The following is a 19431-nucleotide window of genomic DNA, read 5'->3' as shown; positions in this document are numbered from 1 at the left end:
GCAGAGGCTTTAACCCATTGAGCCACCCAGGCGCCCCCAATGTTTGTTTTTTAATCTGCAAATTGTGGGCCACGCGGACACCCTGATGTCTAAATATTAGACACAAAGCTATGTCAACGTAAAATAAGCCCTTCTTAACCATGAAACAGTATCAACTCCAATAACATCAGGTCAGAGCACACTCAGATCCGCAGAAAGAGTGCTAATGTTCACTTCTGATATGCAAGAAAGTGTAATGCAGAAAACTGTTTTTGTTTTTCTTTTCAAATATGAGGTTTCAAGCATACTGCTATTATCGCTTGCCCTACTGGATCTCCACGCTGGCGTACCAGCGTGCCGGCAGAAACACGTCTGGTCACACCGCTGACAAAAGTCTACTGCCAAAGGCAGGCAGTACTGTCCTGTACAAGATGGATTTCTCTTCTTTCAAAAAAGGACTGTTTGACAAGTAGCTATCGTGGACGGAAATTGAAGCTAACACATTTTTGCTGTGTTATCTTGATGGAATTGCTTTTTAGCTCCCCACACTCAAGTACTAATATATTTCTCTCCTCATATTTGAAACGGAACATTCTGACAAAGGATAAAGATCTGGAAGTGTAAACACTATACTTGCCAAGAGTTAAAAAAAAAAAAAAATCCTCCTACCTTCTTCTACTTTGGGTTGCATTAGCTCATAAATAGGCTGAAAATCTTGGGACACATCAAATTTCTCTGTTTAAAACAAGTAACAAGTAACAAAAAAGTACACAAGTACTAAAAGCCTAAACAAGTACAAAAGATAATAGTACAGATGTACAGACATTCTAATTAAAACATCTGAGGGGCGCCTGGGTGGCTCAGAGGGTTAAGCCTCTGCCTTCGGCTCAGGTCATGATCTCAGGGTCCTGGGATCGAGCCCCACATCGGGCTCTCTGCTCAGCGAGAAGCCTGCTTCTTCCTCTCTCTCTGCCTGCCTCTCTGCCTACTTGTGTCTCTCTGTGTGTGTGTCAAATAAATAAATAAAATCTTTTTTAAAAAATCTGAAAAGTCACTCTTATTTAAAAGTTTTTATTTAAAAACTCAGTGATACCAGATTACAGTGTGACCCTACCTAGTAAGAACAGTTGCGACTAAGTGTTCTATTTGTGAGTGTCAAGCAGCAGTAAAATAGACCTTTCTTGATAGTATCTACTGTATCAGTGATATTCGATATTGAGAAGGAAATAACACAGCTACAATTAAGAAACGTTTGCAGAGCAGCTTCCTGCCACAGATAACAGACATTCTTTCCTAAATGGCGACGTAAACCATATAAGAAACAGGGACTCTAACTGCTACAAAACGCTTAGAACGTGGCTGCCCTGATCTGCCAGCACACAGTTTCACATTTTTTTAAGCAGGCTCCACACCCAGCACGGAGCCCCACACCAGGCTCGAATTCACGACCCGCGAGATCATGACCTGAGCGGAGATGAAGAGTCACGGATGCTGAACCGACGGGGCCGCCCAGGGGCCCATCTGCCCGCGGATCGTCTCAACAGCCCAAGGAACCCTTTCCAACCAGAGCGACGTGGACACAATAATGACGTTGTGTGTAAAAAGCTCACAGGTTGGAAAATACTGCAGAACTTCAAGTTACCGCATTACTCTCAGTGAGTCAATCCGAAGTACTCAGAATGGAAACGGACATGCAAAGGCGTGTGACTTCGAGATAAGAATGCGTTTTGTGGAAAATTCTGACCGAAAGAGAAAAGAAGCAGCTATTAAGCCCATCTAGTAAAGCGCACTTCTGGTCTCCCGCAGCTGACGCGGAACACAGCGCGGCTAGCGAGCTCAGACGCGTCCCACGACGCGGGCTCCTGCTGGCTGCCTCCGACCTACGCGCATTCCCACTCGCAGGCCACGCAACGCCCGTCTCGGCTGCAGGTAAAGGCCACAGAGCTAAGCGTGGAGTCCAGAGACCGAGATTTTAGGAGCCCAAGAAGCACCCAGCCTGCCCGCCTTATAAATCACCCACCCAGCCTGATCATTTATAAAGAGTCCAAGACGATCAGACACCACGTGCTGATTCGTCAGCCTTAATCGCCAAATCACCAAACACAGGTACGGATTTAACCTCTCCAGCACAAAAGAGGGGGAGGGGGAGTTTTCAACATCTGAACAGTCCGGAAACATGTATGTACATATCAGCACTGTGGAGTCCGTTGGGTTTCCACCCATTCATGCTCTAAGGATCACTTTGAAATACCATTAAGTGTGCTGCGCTAGACCTCGTGTGCGGCTCAGACAAGAGGGAGGAATCCAGCTGAGGAGAAAAGCAGCGAAGATAAAACCAAAGAAATGATGTGTGTTTATCGATACAAAACCCAAGGAGAAAGACGGGGACGGCGATCTGCCCCTGGGGAAGGCTTCAGACCTGAAGTGCTCATGACACCGAGCCCGCGGGTCACAAAGAACTTCCGCGAGTCACAAAGAACTTCTGCAGGTCAAAGACATGGAAAGAAAGGGTGACCCAGGCTCTGGGGAGGGAACCCAAGACTCAAGAAGTGGTGCGCCCACTGGCAGGAAGTACGGCCTTCTGAGGCCGGACAGAGAAGGGTGAAGTAAGTGCCGGGCAAAGGAGAGAGAGGAGGGATGTTCAAAATGCAGATTCTCAAATCCCACTAGGAATAAGAAACTGATTTTTGAAGGTCCTGCGGGTCTTCCCATTATCTGTTGTGTTTGGGTAAAGTGTCGAGAACTGCGGGGCCAAAGCGAGAGGACAGGAAGGGGGACTGCTACAAGAGAACAACAGAGGCAGAACTAACAGAAAATACCAACTATCGAGATATGGGGTTAATGGAAAAGAAGAATCAGAAGGTGACGTGAGGTCTGAAAGAATAGGAAAATAAGTACGACGTAAGAGAAGACATAAGAAAGGGCAAACATGGGCTCCTGGGTGGCTCAGTCAGTTAAAGCGTCTGCCTTCCGCTCAGGTCATGATCTCCCGGTCCTGAGATCGAGTCCCACCCAGGCTCCCTGCTTAGCGGGAAGTCTGCCTCTCTCTCTTTCTTCTGTTTCCCCAGCTCTCTCTGTGTCAAGTAACTAAATAAATTCTTTTAAAATAAAATCGAAAAACAAAAGAAAGAAAGGGCAAATGTTGGCAGAGAAAGCCAAAATCTGGACATTCTGAGGTTGCATTCCCTACTAGGTAGGAAATTTGGTCTTAGAAAGTCAAGAAAATTAACCTCATATTTGAACATATACAATATTTGCTGGCACATCTTCTAGGGCTGCTACGAGCTGGCTACTTTGTAACGTTTTATTAATTAACTTCTGGACTGTGTCTCTGTCTCCTTAAATACGTGAAGTGCAAATTATACATATAAGGCAGAGTGCTACAAACTTAAGAGGAACTCAACAAATATTTACTGAATAATGAAAGTAGAAGGCTAAACAAAGGTTGAAGGTTTTCTTCTTTTTTTATGATTATTATTTTAAAAAGAAAAGGAAAAAAAACCCTCTTCTCCACTTCTTTTCTCTCTCTCGCTCTTTTAAAGATGTCACAGTTCTTACCTTTGCTGCCAAAGCTTTTAAGCTATCGAGGAATCTCTGCCAGAAATCCTTGAAGAGTGGGCGGTCGATTTTCTTCAGGCGATCTTCGGTGCTGGCATCCACACTGACATACAGCTGGGTAACTGGTTTGAGGTTCCTTTGTAATTTAAAAAAACAAAAAACAGGGGAAAAATCATGCCTGTATCAGGCTTTTCATGATGTCGAATTTACAGCCTACAGGACATGGGGTAATAAAACATCGCACAGGTCTACAGGCTTCTGCCTCTCCCGAAGGACAAAAGAAACGATTTTCATAACGTGACAGAATGGGCTGTCCGTTGATTATGTCTAACAATGACCGGACGCCACTCTTAAGAAACTGAAAGCATTCAATTACTTAAAATTGGCCCTCTTCAAACACTAGCTTTTAGTGGAAAACAAACAAAGTGAGATCCAGCTTCAGGTCAGGCACCATGAGCCCAGGGCAATTAGAAGGGGTCTCAGACTTGGGTTTCGCCATGAACCCTGCCACTCAAGCTTTATACAGCGGAAACGCCGCAGCCGTGTGGGGTCTGTGCTGACAGGCCACCTCCCGTCCTCAATTCACTGAGGAAGAAGTTTTCGAAGGACCAAGAAACAACCCAAAAAGCTCAAACCCTTTTTGAGCCTCACCTATGCCTTGGAGAGCCAGAGTGGGTTCAAAGTTCAGCCTTGTGGAGGCGAGCGATGACCTAGTCAGGGAGCTTTAAGCAGTGTGGAGCCAAAAGAGCGACCAAGCCTTATAAAGGACCAGACCCCCAAGAAGAATATGTGCGGCAGGTTAGGCTTCTGTGCCTTCTTGATCAGTCTCCTGACCACCACTCACTCCCCACTACTCAACCTCATGGACTCGTTTCATTAAAGTCATTCATTCTTATCTAGTCTACTTGGTAGTTAAAGTCCAGACTCCATGCTTTCCAAAACCTTCCTGTTCTCCCTTCAAATGGGTCCCACAGGGGCTCCTGGGTGGCTCAGCTGGTTAGGCATCTGCCTTCGGCTCAGGTCATGATCCCAGAGTTCCGAGATCAAGCCCCACATGGGGCTCCCCACTCAGTGAGGAGTCTGCTTCGCCCTCTGACCGCCCCCTCCTGTGCTTTCTCTCTCTCTCACTCTTTCTAATAAATTAAAACAAAAAGCAAAAGAGTGTCATAATTCATCTTCTTCGATAAATTTGCAACTAGAAAGAAATTTCCCTTTAATAATGCTTTGACCAAATTCTTCACTATTAGCTTTCCAGAATTTGTATTTACCCCCAGAATTTACTTATGCATTTTTTGCTTCCAAGTCTATGCACTTTTAAAAACTGAAATATAATTCACATGCCATAAAATTCACCACCGAAGTGGTTTATGTTTTTGTATCTATCAGTATCAGCCTAATCAGTCTCTGAATGTTAAGACCTCGAAGGGCAAGAACCGTATTTTTTTTAGCCCAGCCATGCAGGCAGGTCCGTGAAGCTACTTTTTACTCGATGTTGTTGACTTGAGCTAACCTAACTTTTTAGGGCGGCAGGCCAAACCAATGCTTATAATGGTCTGCTTAGTGGCATGTGGAAAAATCAGAAGGGCCTGAGCCCAAAGTTATTAAGAGCGGAGAAGCTCTGACCGAAGTTAAGAAGTGATTAAAATACTGGCAGACTCACTGCTTTACTCTGTCTCCAGCACTGGCATACACAGGGGACCCTTAGAAGTTTAACCCTGTGTCACGACTGAGCAAAGGACATCAATTACGGAAAACGAAAATCAGGAGTGCCCTGTTAATGGCACATTTGGTCTCATCACCCCTCTTGCTGGGAGCCTCCTTAGTAACAGACAAGCTACGCTACCTTAACTGGACTTTATGTCGCACAGAAAATAGAAGAGACTGTTTTAACGGACACTGCTGGCCATCACTATCTGATACTTACAGGACTTTGTCATAAAGCTGCCTAATGCAAAGTGGGAACCAGCGTGACCTTTCACTACGCCTTCATAACTACTTAGGATTATGAACAGTAACTTCCAAAGGCCACAGTTATTTTACAAACTTCCCTCACTTGCAAAAAAGGAAGCCCTAGACACTAACAGTACCAGTAAGAAATTTTAGTCGGTACTAAAATCTGAGATGCTATGATGAAGGAAGTTTGTACATCTCTTACCAAAGAGCAGAGGAAGCATGAAGAGGAGTTAAAGTCCCTGGGAATTACAGGGCTTATTCCTAAGGGACTCAAAACATGAAAAGTACCTTGGAGAAATATTCTGAGCCTCAAGGATCTTACATCTGCCTCGGATTGGCCTCTATTCCCGAGGACAAGCAAGAGGTTCTCGGCACGGCCATTTATCCATCACTATTCTATACAGAGATTGCATCATTTTTGTTCCCAAAATGCAAGAGAATGCTATAACCTTAAAATAATGATAATAATTTGTGTGTGACAGTCTCACAATGCTGTTGAGAACAATTAAAAAGGACAATAAAATAAAAGGGAAATACAATCCTAAACCCCATCGCCAGTGAAAATACCCAGTGAATCTTGGTAAGATTATTATGACGATCCTTCATCCTGCTCATTTAAATCTGAACTAAGAACAATCATAAATACAAATGCGCTGACAACTGGACATAAAAATCCCTCTTCCTTGTTTGCCTTTCCATAGAGATTAGCAGGCCACTGGCTTGGAAGGTAGAATGAGAACCAATCTCTACAGCAAGGAAAAAAGGAAGAGATTTAAGTTTGCAAGAAATCAAACAGCTTAGAGAGTAAGTTTGACGTTCCTACTGAACAAAACATTAAAAAAAAATAACCCAAGTGGTCTAAACATCGACAGCATTAAAACCAGAATCTGGGCTGTTAGTTGCGGACGAATTATGCAGGAGGAGAAGAGGAGGAGGACAAAGGGGAAGGATTTACCGAGTATTCATCAGGCGCTGGGTGCTCTGTGCTTCACCCTTCTCTTTAGTTCATGAAACCTTCACAGTAAAACAACACAGTAGTCGCTACTTCTACCAAGTTTAGACACGATGAAACTGAGACTCAAAAGGCTAAGTAGCTTGTTCGAGAATCCACAAGTATCAACACTGACACCCAAGCTGAGATGGGACCCCAGAGCCTGCTCCCCCAGCCCCGCACCACAATGCCTCCCTCAGACGGTCAGTTCACAGACAGTACTGGCTGGCCCTTTGTCAAGGAAAGCCTCACAGCAGTGTTTCTCCAAGTGTGGTCAGGACCACCCGTATCAGAAGCACCTGCAAACTCGCATTCTGGGGCCTCTCTCAAGACTGAATCATCTTCTAGGAATGGAGTCTTAGAAAGTGTATTGTATTAGTTTCAAGAACTTCCCCACATTGATCAAGTAAGTTGAAAACACAAATAAATGGGAAGATATCCCATGTTCATGGATCAGAAGAATTAATATGGTGATAATGAAAATGTCTGTTAACACCCAAAGCCATCTATAGATTCAGGGCAATCCCTACTAAATTCCAATGACCCTTTTCACAGAAAGAGGAAAAACAATCCTAAACTTCCTACAGAACCACAAAAGACTCCGGATAGCCAGAGCAATCCTAATGAAAATAAAAAAAACAAAGCAGGAAGCATTGTACTTCCTGATCTGAAACTACAGCACAGAGATACAGTAATAAAAAAGTATGATGTTAACACTCACATGAAAACATGAATGACATTAAAGCAAACAGACAAATGGAACAGAATCAGGAATCCCGAGATAAACCCATGTGTATATATAGTCAACAACGAGGGAGCCAAGATCACTCAATGTGGAAAGGGCAGTCTCTTCATCAAATGGTGCTGGGAAAACTGGATATTCACATACAAAAAATGAAACTGGATCCCTGTATCACTCACAAAAGCTAAGTCAAAATGGAGTAAAGACTTAAATATAAGACCCCAAACTGTAAAATTCCTAGAAGAAAACACAGGGAAAAGGTCTTTCACCTTGGTCTTGGCAACGGTTTTTGGATATGACACCAAAAGTGCAGGCAACAACAACAACAACAAAAAAAAAAACAAGTGAACTGCACCAAATTAAAGAGCTTCTGCACAAGGTCAGAGAGGCAACCTCCAGAATGGAAGAAAATCTTCACAAATCTTATGTCTGAATCAGGTTTCATATCCAAAATATATAAGGAACTCCTACAACTGAAAAGCAAAAAACCTAATCTGATATTTAAAAATGGGCAAAGGACTAGCATGGACATTTTTCCAAAGAAGACATGCAAGTGGCCAACAGGTGCTTGAAAAGGACCTCAACGTCGCTCATAAGCAAGGAGATGTCAATCCAAGTACCAGCCCCGTGGGGAATGGCTCTTCTCGAGAAGACAAGAGATGACATGAGCGACAAGGACACACAGAGGAAAGGGAACCCTGTGCACTGCTGGTGGGAATGTAAATTGGTACAGTCACTATGGAGGCTCCTCAAAAACACTAAAAACAGAACTACTATATGATGCAACAATCCCACTTCTGGGTGTTTATCCAAAAGAACGAAATCAGTATCTTGAAAAGATATCTGCATCCCCACGTGCACTGCAGTGTTATTCACAATAGCTGAGACATGGACAAGTGTCTATCACCAGATGAATGGATAAAGAAAATGCCACATTATTCAGCCATGAGGAAAAAGGAAATTCTGTCATTTGCAACATGACGGATGAACCTGGAGGACATTATGCAAAGTGAGATGAGCCAAATATGGAAAGACAAATGCTGCATGAACTTACCTGTATGTGGAATCTTTAAAAAGAAAAAGAAAGAAGACATTTTCGATTAGCTGTTTTCTTCCCTGTGTATGGGCCACACACTCACTTCTTTGTCTATTTCATGATTTTTTAAATAAACATTTAACATTTTATATAATATTATGCATGACTCTGGGTATCAGATACCTCCCAATGCAGGGTTGCTGTTTTTTATTTGTTTGTCGCTGTTTTTCTTGTTACTGAACTACTCTGGTAAATTCTGTAATTCTTCCTTGCGTTTAGCCTGCTTGGTTAGCTTAGTAGTCTGCTAGTGACTGGCCAGAAACAGCCCTAAGCGCCTTCAACCAGTAAGGCTCCCACCTCCACTGAGGCTTCCGCGTGTCGGGGCAAGTGGAGGCGGACGGCTGACAACTCTGCCTCCGTTTGCTTCTGACATCAACATCAGGCAGCGGTGAGAGCATAAAGCCTTGTCGCGTCTCCCTGGCAGGCCCGGCTTCTAGCTTCCCAGGAATACACAGGAGCTTTTCAAAGTTCCCTATGAACATCTCATTCCCAGCTTTTCCTTAAATCTGTTTGGTCGGCGTCTTGCTTGCCCCAACCATAACAACTGCCTCAGGCAGCTGCGAAGTTAACAGTTGCCGAAAACTGGCTCCAACAAGAAACCCTCCCCCTCCCCTCACCCCCCGAGAAAAGCTTCTTCCCTGGACAGGATGAGTGACTTCAATAAAGACAAGCCCTGTGCATGGGCTTCCAGGCAGCGGCCACAGAACTTGCGGAGCGATGGTTCTCTGCAGACGGGACTCTGAAGGAGCCCCTGCTCGGTTCCGCCTCCCCTCGCTGGTGTTTCCTGGGGCTACAAGCTATCGGGTTTAGGCTACTGCAGCCCTGGGCAGTGGGGATGGACTAGGACATATTAAGACACCACGAAGCTTAGGACACGAAACAGGACATATTAACGCATCACAAGACTTACTGTCCCCATTGAGATTCAACCATTTTTCTAGAATAAATGCTCCTCAGACTGTTGTGTGTCTTTGGTTAAGAAAAGTTGATTCTGACCATGTTTGCTAGTGTTCTCACTGCTTTTGCAGAGCAGCAGGTCCTGTACTCTGTTAATCCAGCTGACATCTATCCCGTAAGCTTCGTTTCTATTCCCCTCACTACCCATCACAGTATTTTCGACATCCACTGTGACTTCTTGAACCCATCAGAAGTAACTGATAAATTACAAACATACTAGAATATTCTATTAATCTCTCCGTGTTGATTTATAGTGTGATTCCAGGATGTTCAGGTATCATGCTCTATACGAGTTCAATACTTTGCTGAAACTTGCTATAAAGCCCAGCATACGGCCATTAGGTGATTAGTCTGTAAGCAAATTCCATGCTCTCGAAAAAAATTATATGCCAAAGTTTCTGGCTCCAATGCTCAATTTCTGTAACACAGGCTAAATTTGTTGCTTTAGTTGTTCAAATCTTCACTACTGCTATTGATTTTAATTTGCTTCTTTTAACAGTTTGAGGGAATTATGTTAAAAACCTACCATCTCTCTTCATAGTTCTTTCAATATTGAGATCATGTTATTGTGTTTACAAATTTTAAATTGTTAAATTCTTTTATGTTCCCAGTGGGTTTAAAATTTTATTATTAAGAAACATCTACCTTATCTCGAGTAATGATGCCTGTTTTAAAGTACGCTTTGACCAAATTATTACTTAGCCTACCTTTCCAAAAGTGAAACTTCTAAGTGTTTTCACGTATGATCTCGTATACTCACAATGCCACTATAAGATGGTCATTATAAAATCCGTTCACAGGTTAGGAAGCTGGGCCCCGAGAAGTTATTTTCTCAGTGTCACTAAGACAGCAAGAGATTCAGTTAGGATTCAAACCAGATCTCTTCTAGACCAGAGACCAGGTCTTAACACCTGACTCTATTTCCTCTTTTTTAGCCTATCTAGACCTGCATATTTATTTTTTTTAACGATCTTATTTATTTATTAGAAAAAAGGAGAGCATGAGTGGGGGAAGGGGTAGAGGAAGAGGGGGAAGCAGGCTCCCCGCTGAGCAGAGAGCCCAACGTGGGGCTCGATCCCAGGACCCTGAGATCATCACCTGAGCTGAAGGCAGACACTTCACGGACTGAGCCACCCAGGCGCCCCTAGACCAGCGTATTTCTGAAAGGTACTCTATGAATTCACAGACACAAGAGAAGACTATATTTTAAACTTAACATATTTACTACAAACAAAACAGGCTGGGAGGGGGAGAAAAGCTTCTACTCAAAGGATCAGGTGATATTTATAATCCTCATTTAATTGGAAGCTATTTTCTGTAACCTAAAAAATACAAGAAAACTCTTTGAGCTAAAAAATACACAAAAACTATTTTTATTAAAATTCATGCATTTCTTCAAACATTCACTAAGCATCTAGTATGGGAAGAGCTATCCAATTTATAGAGGTTCTCTGACACATATGGTAAATGGCTTAACAAAAACTAAAAACAAAACATACAGCAAACAAAATCACAGAAATACTGATGGGAGAAGCAAAACAAGAGCATGCAGTTCACACGCGGCTTCAGTGCTCAGCAGTAAATGAGCAAAGGGACAAATCCGGTGGAGGCGGCGGGGTCTGGGAGTTAAGCACTCATCGTGCCACAGCTCGATACGGAACACAGTTCTGTCTTCTTGGGATCAGCTGCTGGCACACAGACAGCTGTGCATCAACAATATTTACCAGAAGAGAAAAATCAGATTTTAAGTGTAGACTTAAAAATAACATAAAACAGATAAGAAAATAATGAAAAAATGGGGACTCAAGATGAAGCTAAGAGTATGTCCGTCTACAAGAGCTACACAAAGTCTATAAGGAGACTCTAAACCCTAAAACACTCGTGAAAAGAGAGACACGGTCATAGGTTTCAAATGTCCAAGGAAGAACAAATCAGTCAGTTCTCGAAGAATCCTCAGAGAAGAAGCTACTCCGTGTTGTAGAACATCACTCCCAACAGCTTCATCACCGCACAACACGAGGACCTCCCGAGGTCTGCTTTAACAAGGTGTCCCACTGCAGGGCACTGGCGTCACAGCCCAGAGCAATCTGAGAAGGAATAACGTGGCGTGCGCTCGCAGAATGATGGCGTGATGGACCTCTCTGACTGCAGGGCTGAACGCAAACACTGTACAGAATTACAAGGGTCCTAAGCTCACTTGTCTGTAGGGGCCAAGGATAGACTGTGAGCCAAGCAAGCCACTTTTATAGGAGAAAGTTCTTTGGACACCAAAACGCAAACTGCATATGAAACACGCAAGAATATTCTTTCCTTACTCAAAGTGACATGCTTCCATTTTCCTTGACCACGTGGTACCTTCCATGGTTTTCTGTTTGTTAGAAACAGTGACAGAAACTTCTCTGCAGTAAGAGAATGAACAGTGCATCTCCTCTGACAAGTGGCCAGTGACACTCAGCCTTATGGCGGAGACAACAAAACGGGGAACAGCCTGGCAAACTGAGAACCACAGCTTCATCAAAGGAATAACCATTACCTGGTGTGATACTGTATAATAAGATATGATTCCTCACGCTTAGTGCCTGGCACAGAGTTCCTAAAACCCTTGGCATTTCCCGAGTGACAGAGGTGAGAGAAGCATCTTTTGTTATCCATACCAGCCCCCTTCAACCATAAAGATTTACTTTACTAATGAGGTGACGCCTGCTGGGCCCCTAGACAGCTTCAGGATGGGGCTGGCAGCCAGAAGAACCAACCACGTGATTACAGGCTTGGAACTTTCAGATCCACCCCTCAACCTCCAGGGAGGGAAACAGGCTGGAGGTTGAGCTCATCACCAACTGAGAAAGACTGACTCAATCCTATGTAAACACGATGGGGTTCCAAATGCTTCCGGCTGGTGAACACACTGAGGTACTGGGTGTGTGGCGGGGTAGGACAGGGGGTTACTGTGCCTGGAGATGGGATGGAAGTGTAGTGCCCCCCATAGCAGGTCCCTTGATCTCTTCCATGTGGCTATTCCTGATCTGTATACTTTATAATAAACCAATAATAGTCATAAACGGTTTTCCCTGATTTCTGTGAGCGGCTCTAGCACATCACTGAGCTTGAGGAAGGAGTCATGGGAAGCCCCGATCTACAGCTCGCTGGTCAGGAGAACCGGTGCGGTATGGGACTGAGCCCCTAAGCTACGCAGTCTGCCCGGACCCAGCTGGTGTCCGCAGAGAACCGGAAAGCTGCTGGTGTGGAAAAACCCACACATCCGGTGTCAGAGGGCAGTGAGTGATAAAACCAGCTAAGAGTGAAGTGTTCTGGTATTGGAAAAGCAGCGCTTTTTACTTGGCTTCTAACAATTTTTGCCAGACTGTCTTTTCCAAAAGTCAGAAATTCAGATTTTATGCAAAATCTCTGGATGTTAAGTGTTGCCCTAAAAACACAAACAAAAAGCTTTTAAACATGGTTCAGGACAAATAAAACCTACTTCTGACCATCTGCCAATCTGAAACCTTTGGGCCTCTCCAGCCAACCCATAAAATTATCTTTTTTTTTTTTTTTTCAACTGAGTTCCTAAAAAATAGGGAATCCCAGTGGTTCAAGGTTAACCTCCTTGACCACTACAGCCCATTGTGCCATACACTGGATGACAAACACGGCCCTAAATTCCTCCTCTCCCTATATCCACGTCCCCTTGCCCCGCAGCTAGGGGTGTCCTCTCAGCTGGGACTTGCTTTGGCCAATGGAAGTGAGCGGGGATGACCCGAGCAGAGGCTCACTTGGGCATGAAGCTCACCCTCTTGCGCGGCTGTCGAAACCCTGCCCCCATGTGAGGATGTTCAGACGAGCTTACCGGGAGGTGAGAAGCTACAGGAATAGAGGCCAGCGGTCCCAGCCATGGCCGCATAGACCAGCCAGCCCGGCGATCCGCCAACCGGCCCATGAACAACACTGAGACCAGCAAAGCCAGCGCACCCAGAGTTATGAGCTAAATAAATGGTGGTTACGTTGAGTGATTCGGTTTTAAGATGAGTGACTGTAAGAAAAGGTAGCTGACAAGATGCCACGCCGGCTAACGATACCACTATAAAACCACTTGCTTTGGTGGAATTAAGAGGGCCTTTCCTCAAGAGACAAGGCTTTCATGGTCCAGTCACTCCCAGTCCCACTATTAATACTAAGTGTCTTACATGATAAAAGCCCGTGTTAACAAAATGACAAGGCTGCCGAGTCTAACAGCCTTCTCCACTGCCCAAGGTGTTAGCGTCTGTCCACATCCTTGAGGACCACGCCCTGTACAACTGCCCTCGGCGGGAGAACTGCCAGCACGAAGCCACGCACTCCGGAGCCGGAGGGCGGACTGAAATTCTCTTAAGGAAAAGCGTCACGAAAAGGGAAGTAGCCTGAACTACACCTGCGTGTGGGTCAAGGGAAGGCCAACGGACAAAGTCAAGAACCTCCTTAGAAGGTATTAAAGTGTGGGTGGTACTGCAGCAACTTAGGGAAAAAAATTTTAATTAAAAAAAACAACTTAGTAAACCGCCGATCACCGAGAGTGCATCATTATTGCCCAGAGCGCGCTCAGTGATAAAACGGCTGCGAGGGGTTCGCGCGCCGGCTCGGCTGCCTGAGCTGACCCGCGGCACGGAAGAGGCACTACAAACACTACAGGTAACCTCCCAAAGTCATGTCGGTGAGTCTACAGCCCTGTGGTCCTGAAGAAACGAAGACGCCCGAGACAACCGGCATTTGGATTCCTCCCAACTCACAGGACTGGAACAGTATGATCTGGACTCAGAAGCACTCCTCCTCCCGCTCTCTCCTGGGCCAGGGGGTTGAAGGGACAAGAGAGCACGTAGCTCAACTCAGAGAGGCCCTCAGGTCAGGAAAGTATCCGTTGAAAAGTAGGGGCGCCTCAGGCCCATTTTCTTTCACTGCTCTATAGCCCAGAGTATCTGAAACTCGTAGTTTCAAATACTGAGCATCAATACTTAGTTAATACTTAGTCACAATACCAGTTATAACACTTAGTTAATACTTACAATATTAGCTGTAACACTTAGTTAATACTCAGTATTAACACATCTCAGTATCTGGTATGTCAAATCTCAGAGCTGCTCTTCTTTTTCTGAACTTATCACACATCACTCTGGGGAAGAGTAGGGGTAGGACAGTCACCTCATGTTTCGGGCCCCTAACGCCGGGCATGCACGTCACAGCCACACCAGCAGGACTGCTGTGCATTAGAGAAAGGTAGACCCGAACGTCAAGCTCTTCAATCCATCTCTGCTAGGGTGTCGTTAACAGAAATTCTTCTCAGATCCTAGCAGCAGTATGCGGAGCCCAGCCATAACTGTGGATCTCGGCTTTGGGTTTTGCCTCCGTCCACACTGGTATTTCAATAAATAACCAAGATACGCCAACTCTTTGAGCTCCAAACCTAAAGCGGCTCCTTCCCACACATTCTCTCCTTCGCCCAGTAAGGACAACTAAAGAAGGGACGCACGCCCCTGGGCCCCAGCAGCCTTGATACAGGAGCTTCAAGAACGCTTTCCAAATCCACACAAAGGAACTTTCCTTCTCTGAGCACTCTTTCGTTCTCATTACTCATAGGGTATACCCTTCCGTTTCCTAAAAACTCTTATGTTCAACATCCGAGAAATCTGCTGACTTCTCATGCCCCTGCCGCCTCACTTCCTCCTTGCCTCCCTCCCAGTTTACCAGTGCCCACACTAAACAACTGGTTTAATCAACGCGTTTGTGTCCCATTTTTCACCGATGGCAGTCAAGACTAGTGTGGACACTGTCCTATCGCGATTCCCGGGTTCTGAGATGAGGCTGACCAGCAAGAGTGGGGAAGAGAGACCCAAGAACACTCTCTGAACGTTCATGATGTGCCAGGCATTTTGCTGGACACTCTCAAGCACACAGCTTATGCACCGCCCTGTAATCTTCTTCAATCCGTGACCACTCACAAGGAGTGCTGTGCGTGCAAACAATGAATCATCTTCTCTGGTCACCATTTTGCAGAGAGTTACCTACATCCCACTTCTAGCAGATTTATTCTTTTTACATATATATGCCTCAGATTTGGGATAAACTCCCTTTTTGTTGTGTGTATATAAATCCCAACACCTATATCAACTCCTCCCTCATGAGCCATCTGAAAACCCAGGGGTTTTAAACCTAAAAAATGTTTAAAAAGGAATGGTAACCCACACAAAATTTATACATTGACATTTTAAAAACATTTCCCTTTTAACTTTACCTTTTTATACAACTTTAAAAAGTATTGTTTTAGCTATCCTTGTGAAAATGTCACTGGTTTTCTTATTACTGCCCATTAGTCAATTTTATCCAACTCTGATGTCCTAGGATGCTAAATTTTAAACTCACTTTGTGCATGCCTGTGTATGATCATTCTTTTTACAAACAATAATGTCTTCTTTATTGAACAAATTGAGCATGTGACCCTGTAAGTTTAAGGTGTATAACGCGTTACATTTGTATATTGTCATATGGTTGTCAGAGTAACATTTATGACATTACATAATTTAGTACACTACTATTATCTCTATTCATTATACTATCCATTAGGTCTCTATGGCTTAGTTACTACTTGTTACAAGTTTGTACCCTTAAACATCACCAATCTTACACCCTCCATCATTCCCTGGTAACCATCATTTACTTTTTTTTTTTTTTTAACTTTTTGAGATTCCGCACATAAATGGTATCATACAGTACTTGTCTTTCTCTCACTTGCATACCATAACGTGCTTGAGGTCCATCCAAGTTGTTGCAAATGGCAGGATATCCTCCTTTCTTATCGGTCAATAATATTTCGTGGTGTGTATGTACCACACGGTTTTTATCCGTTCATCTGTTGATGGGCAGTTGGGGTGTCTCCATAGCTTGGCTATTGTGAATGATGCTGCAATAAACATGGAAATACTTATCTCATCAAAATCCTGTTTTCATTTCCTTTGGGTATATATCCAGAAGTGGAGTTGCTGGATCATATGGTAGATCTATTTTTAATTTTTTGAGAAACCTCCATATTCCTCCACATTCTTTTCCATGGTGGCTGCACCAACTCACATTCCCACCAACAAAGTATAAAGGTTCCCTTGTCACCACATCCTCGCCAGCACCTGTTGTCTCGTCTTCTCGGTGATGGTCATTTTAACAAGTGTGAGGTGGTACCTCACTGTGCTTTCGATTTGCATCACCCTGACAATGTGTGATGTTGTGAATTTTTCATGCACCTGTTGACCATTTTGATGTCCTCTTTGCAAAAATGCCTATTTAGTTCTTCTGCTCATTTTCTGATCAGGTTGTTTTTTGTTGCTAAACCAACCAAGTTCTTGACTTCCTTTGGAATGTTCCACATATGTCCGTGAAGTCTGTTTGCTCTGAAGTGTGGTTCAATTCCGGGGTTTCCTTATCAACTTCCTGATCCATCCACTGCTGAGATCAGGGTATCTGGGTCCTTTATTGTCATTGCATTATTGAGTTGTACCTCAAGATCTCTTAGTATTTGTCTAATGTACTCAGTGCTTGGGCACTGGAACTGTACACACAAGTGTTCTATCTTCTTGACGTGCAGATTCACTTACCATTGTGTGATGACCTTCCTTGTCCCCGTGACCCTTTTCGACTTGGAGAGAGGGATGCCCCACCTACCTTCTTTTTCTTTTTAAATATTTTTTTTTTTTTTAAGATTTTTTTATTTATTTATTTGACAGACACAGATCACAAGTAGATGGAGAGGCAGACAGAGAGAGAGAGGAGGAAGCAGGCTCCCTGCCGAGCAGAGAGCCCGATGTGGGACTCGATCCCAGGACCCTGAGATCATGACCTGAGCCGAAGGCAGCGGCTTAACCCACTGAGCCACCCAGGCGCCCCCTACCTTCTTTTGATTCCCACCGCCTGGATGGTCACCTTCCACCCTTTTACTTTGTGCCTGCTGGTGTCCTCAGAGCTGGAGAAGAGTCTCCTATAGGCAGCATAGAGCGGAGTCCTGTGTGGTTTATGTTGCTGTTGTTTGAAATCCATTCGGCCACTCTGAGCCCTTGATTGCTGGGTTCAATTTTGGGCAGTTATTGATACGTAATGACTTACTAGCGCCATTTTATCTTTTGCTTTCCCACTGTTTCTTTTTTTCTGTTTCTACCTTTGTAAGTTGGTGGTTTCCATGATTTGCTCAGTCTCCCCTCTTCATGTTTCCTGTCTATGCTCTACATTTTTTGCCTAGTGGTTACCATGAGGATTACAAAAAACACCTCTAGATGAAATAGCCATTTTTTTCTGCAGATAGCCATTTATCTTGATTTGCCTATAATTCCACCCTTTTGATGCTCCAGTATTTATTTTAACTATTATGTTCAGTTAGTCAACATATAGCACACCGTTTGTTTCTGAGGTAGTGTTCAACAGTTCATTAGTTGCGTACCCAGTGCTCATCACAACACGTGCCCTCCTTAATACCCAACACCCGGTTACCCATCCCCCCACGCCCGCCCTTCTGTAGCCCAAAGTTTGGGTCCTGGAGTTCAGCATCTCTCATGGGTTTTCCCTCCCTTCCCCTATAGCTCTGCACTGTTACATTCCACATATGAGTGAAACCATATGATGACTGTTATTCTTCAGTATTTTTGATGTGACATATTACCTTTTCATGCTGTGATTTTGTTACCAAGTGGTAGCAGGTACAATTATTTTTAATACTTTTCCTTTAAACTTTATGCTATAATTAAGGGTTTAATATACTATTGTAAAAAAGTTACAGTCTTCTAATTGTCCATTTACCACCTTAATTAGCATTTTGTGTATTTTCATCTTCCCATTTCAGCTTAAAGAGCTCCCTGCAACGTATCTTGTAAGGCAGGTCTATTGGTGGTGAACTCCCCTCAGTTGTGGTTTGTCTGGGAAAGCCTTTATCTTTACTTCATATCTGAAGGATAACTTTGCCAGATATTCTTGGGAGGCAGGTTTTATCTTTCACTATTTTGAAAAAAATCATTCCACTCTTCACAAGGCTGTAGAGTTTCTGCAGAGAAATCTGCTGAAAGCCTAATGCAGGTTCCTTTGTAAGTTATTGTCTTTTTCCCCCAGGTTGCCTTTTAAATTCTTTACCATTGACTTTTGACAGTTTCAATATAATGTGTCTTAAAGAAGGTCTTTTCACATTGAGATAAGTGTTTTATTAGCTTTGTGGACTTGTCCGTCCAGTTCCCTCCCCAGTTTGAGAAGTTCTCAGCTCTTATTTCCTTAAATATGCTCTCTGCTCCTTTCTCTCTCTCTTATCCCTCTGGAAATTCCCATTCATCTAATCATAACTCTCCAAATGGAGTCTGATAGCTCTCACAGGGTTTCTTTACTTTCTTAAAATCTTAGTTCTCTCTCCTCTTCCACCTGAATCATTTCTAGATCCCTATCTTCCAGCTCATGAATTCTCTCTTCCATCTGATCTGCTCTATTTCCAATGCTTTCAAAATACATTCTTCCTTTCATTTTTTGAGTTTTCTAGCTCCAGAATTTCTGTTTGGTTCTTCATTAGAATTTCAATGTCTTTGGTAAAGTATTTCTTCTATTCACTAATTTTATTCCTGAGGTCACAGTATTGCCTTCATAAGTTTTCTTGTAGTTTGTTGAAGTCCAACATAATAGCTAGTTTTGAATTATGTATCAGATTGCAATAGTCCGTGTTTTGTGGATCTGTTACTAGAAAATTGTCCTTTTCCTTTTGTGATACCATATTACCATGATTTTTCATAGTGTTTCATGAAAAGTGCCTCTGCCACCACATCTAAAGCAGCAGACACCTTTCTTATTTATGTAAAAGCCTTGTTTAGTTTGATTCTAATAGTTTTAACAGGTTGGTGATGGGAAGCCTTCCTCTTCTCTTCCAGAAGGTGGTGCTGCAGCACAAGTCTTTGGTTTCTCTTACCAGCACTGACTCCCCACTAAGGCTGGGAGAGCTGCGCATTTAAAATAAAAGCGGGGGGGGGGGGGTGGCAGCACAGTGGAAGGTGGGGTGTGCTTAGCACCTAGGGCTTTCGGTGTGCCCCATGATCCTCAAGTAGGGGTTCCCAGAGCTCCATGGGCACTTTCACCTAAATCCCCTGGGGCAGACAGCAGGAAACATACTTTCCTTCAGTT

The 19431-nt window shown here is 43.8% G+C and overlaps 1 protein-coding gene across 1 annotated transcript in view; it reads right to left on the bottom strand.

Annotated features, from left to right (window-relative positions):
* LOC116876316 (S-adenosyl-L-methionine-dependent tRNA 4-demethylwyosine synthase TYW1-like) overlaps positions 1-19431 on the bottom strand; it is a 199739-nt gene that overhangs the window by 73026 nt on the left and 107282 nt on the right. Inside the window, exon 13 of the mRNA XM_032872374.1 lies at positions 3538-3673. Coding sequence (XP_032728265.1) covers positions 3538-3673 — 136 coding nt within the window. The remainder of the gene's footprint in view (positions 1-3537; positions 3674-19431) is intronic.

Source organism: Lontra canadensis, unplaced genomic scaffold (genome assembly GCF_010015895.1).
Source record: "Lontra canadensis isolate GAN:19392208 unplaced genomic scaffold, GSC_riverotter_1.0 scaffold45, whole genome shotgun sequence".
Taxonomy (NCBI): Eukaryota; Metazoa; Chordata; class Mammalia; order Carnivora; family Mustelidae; genus Lontra; species Lontra canadensis.
The sequence above is the reverse complement of the archived record's forward strand: the minus strand, read 5'-3'. Positions and strand labels throughout refer to the sequence as shown.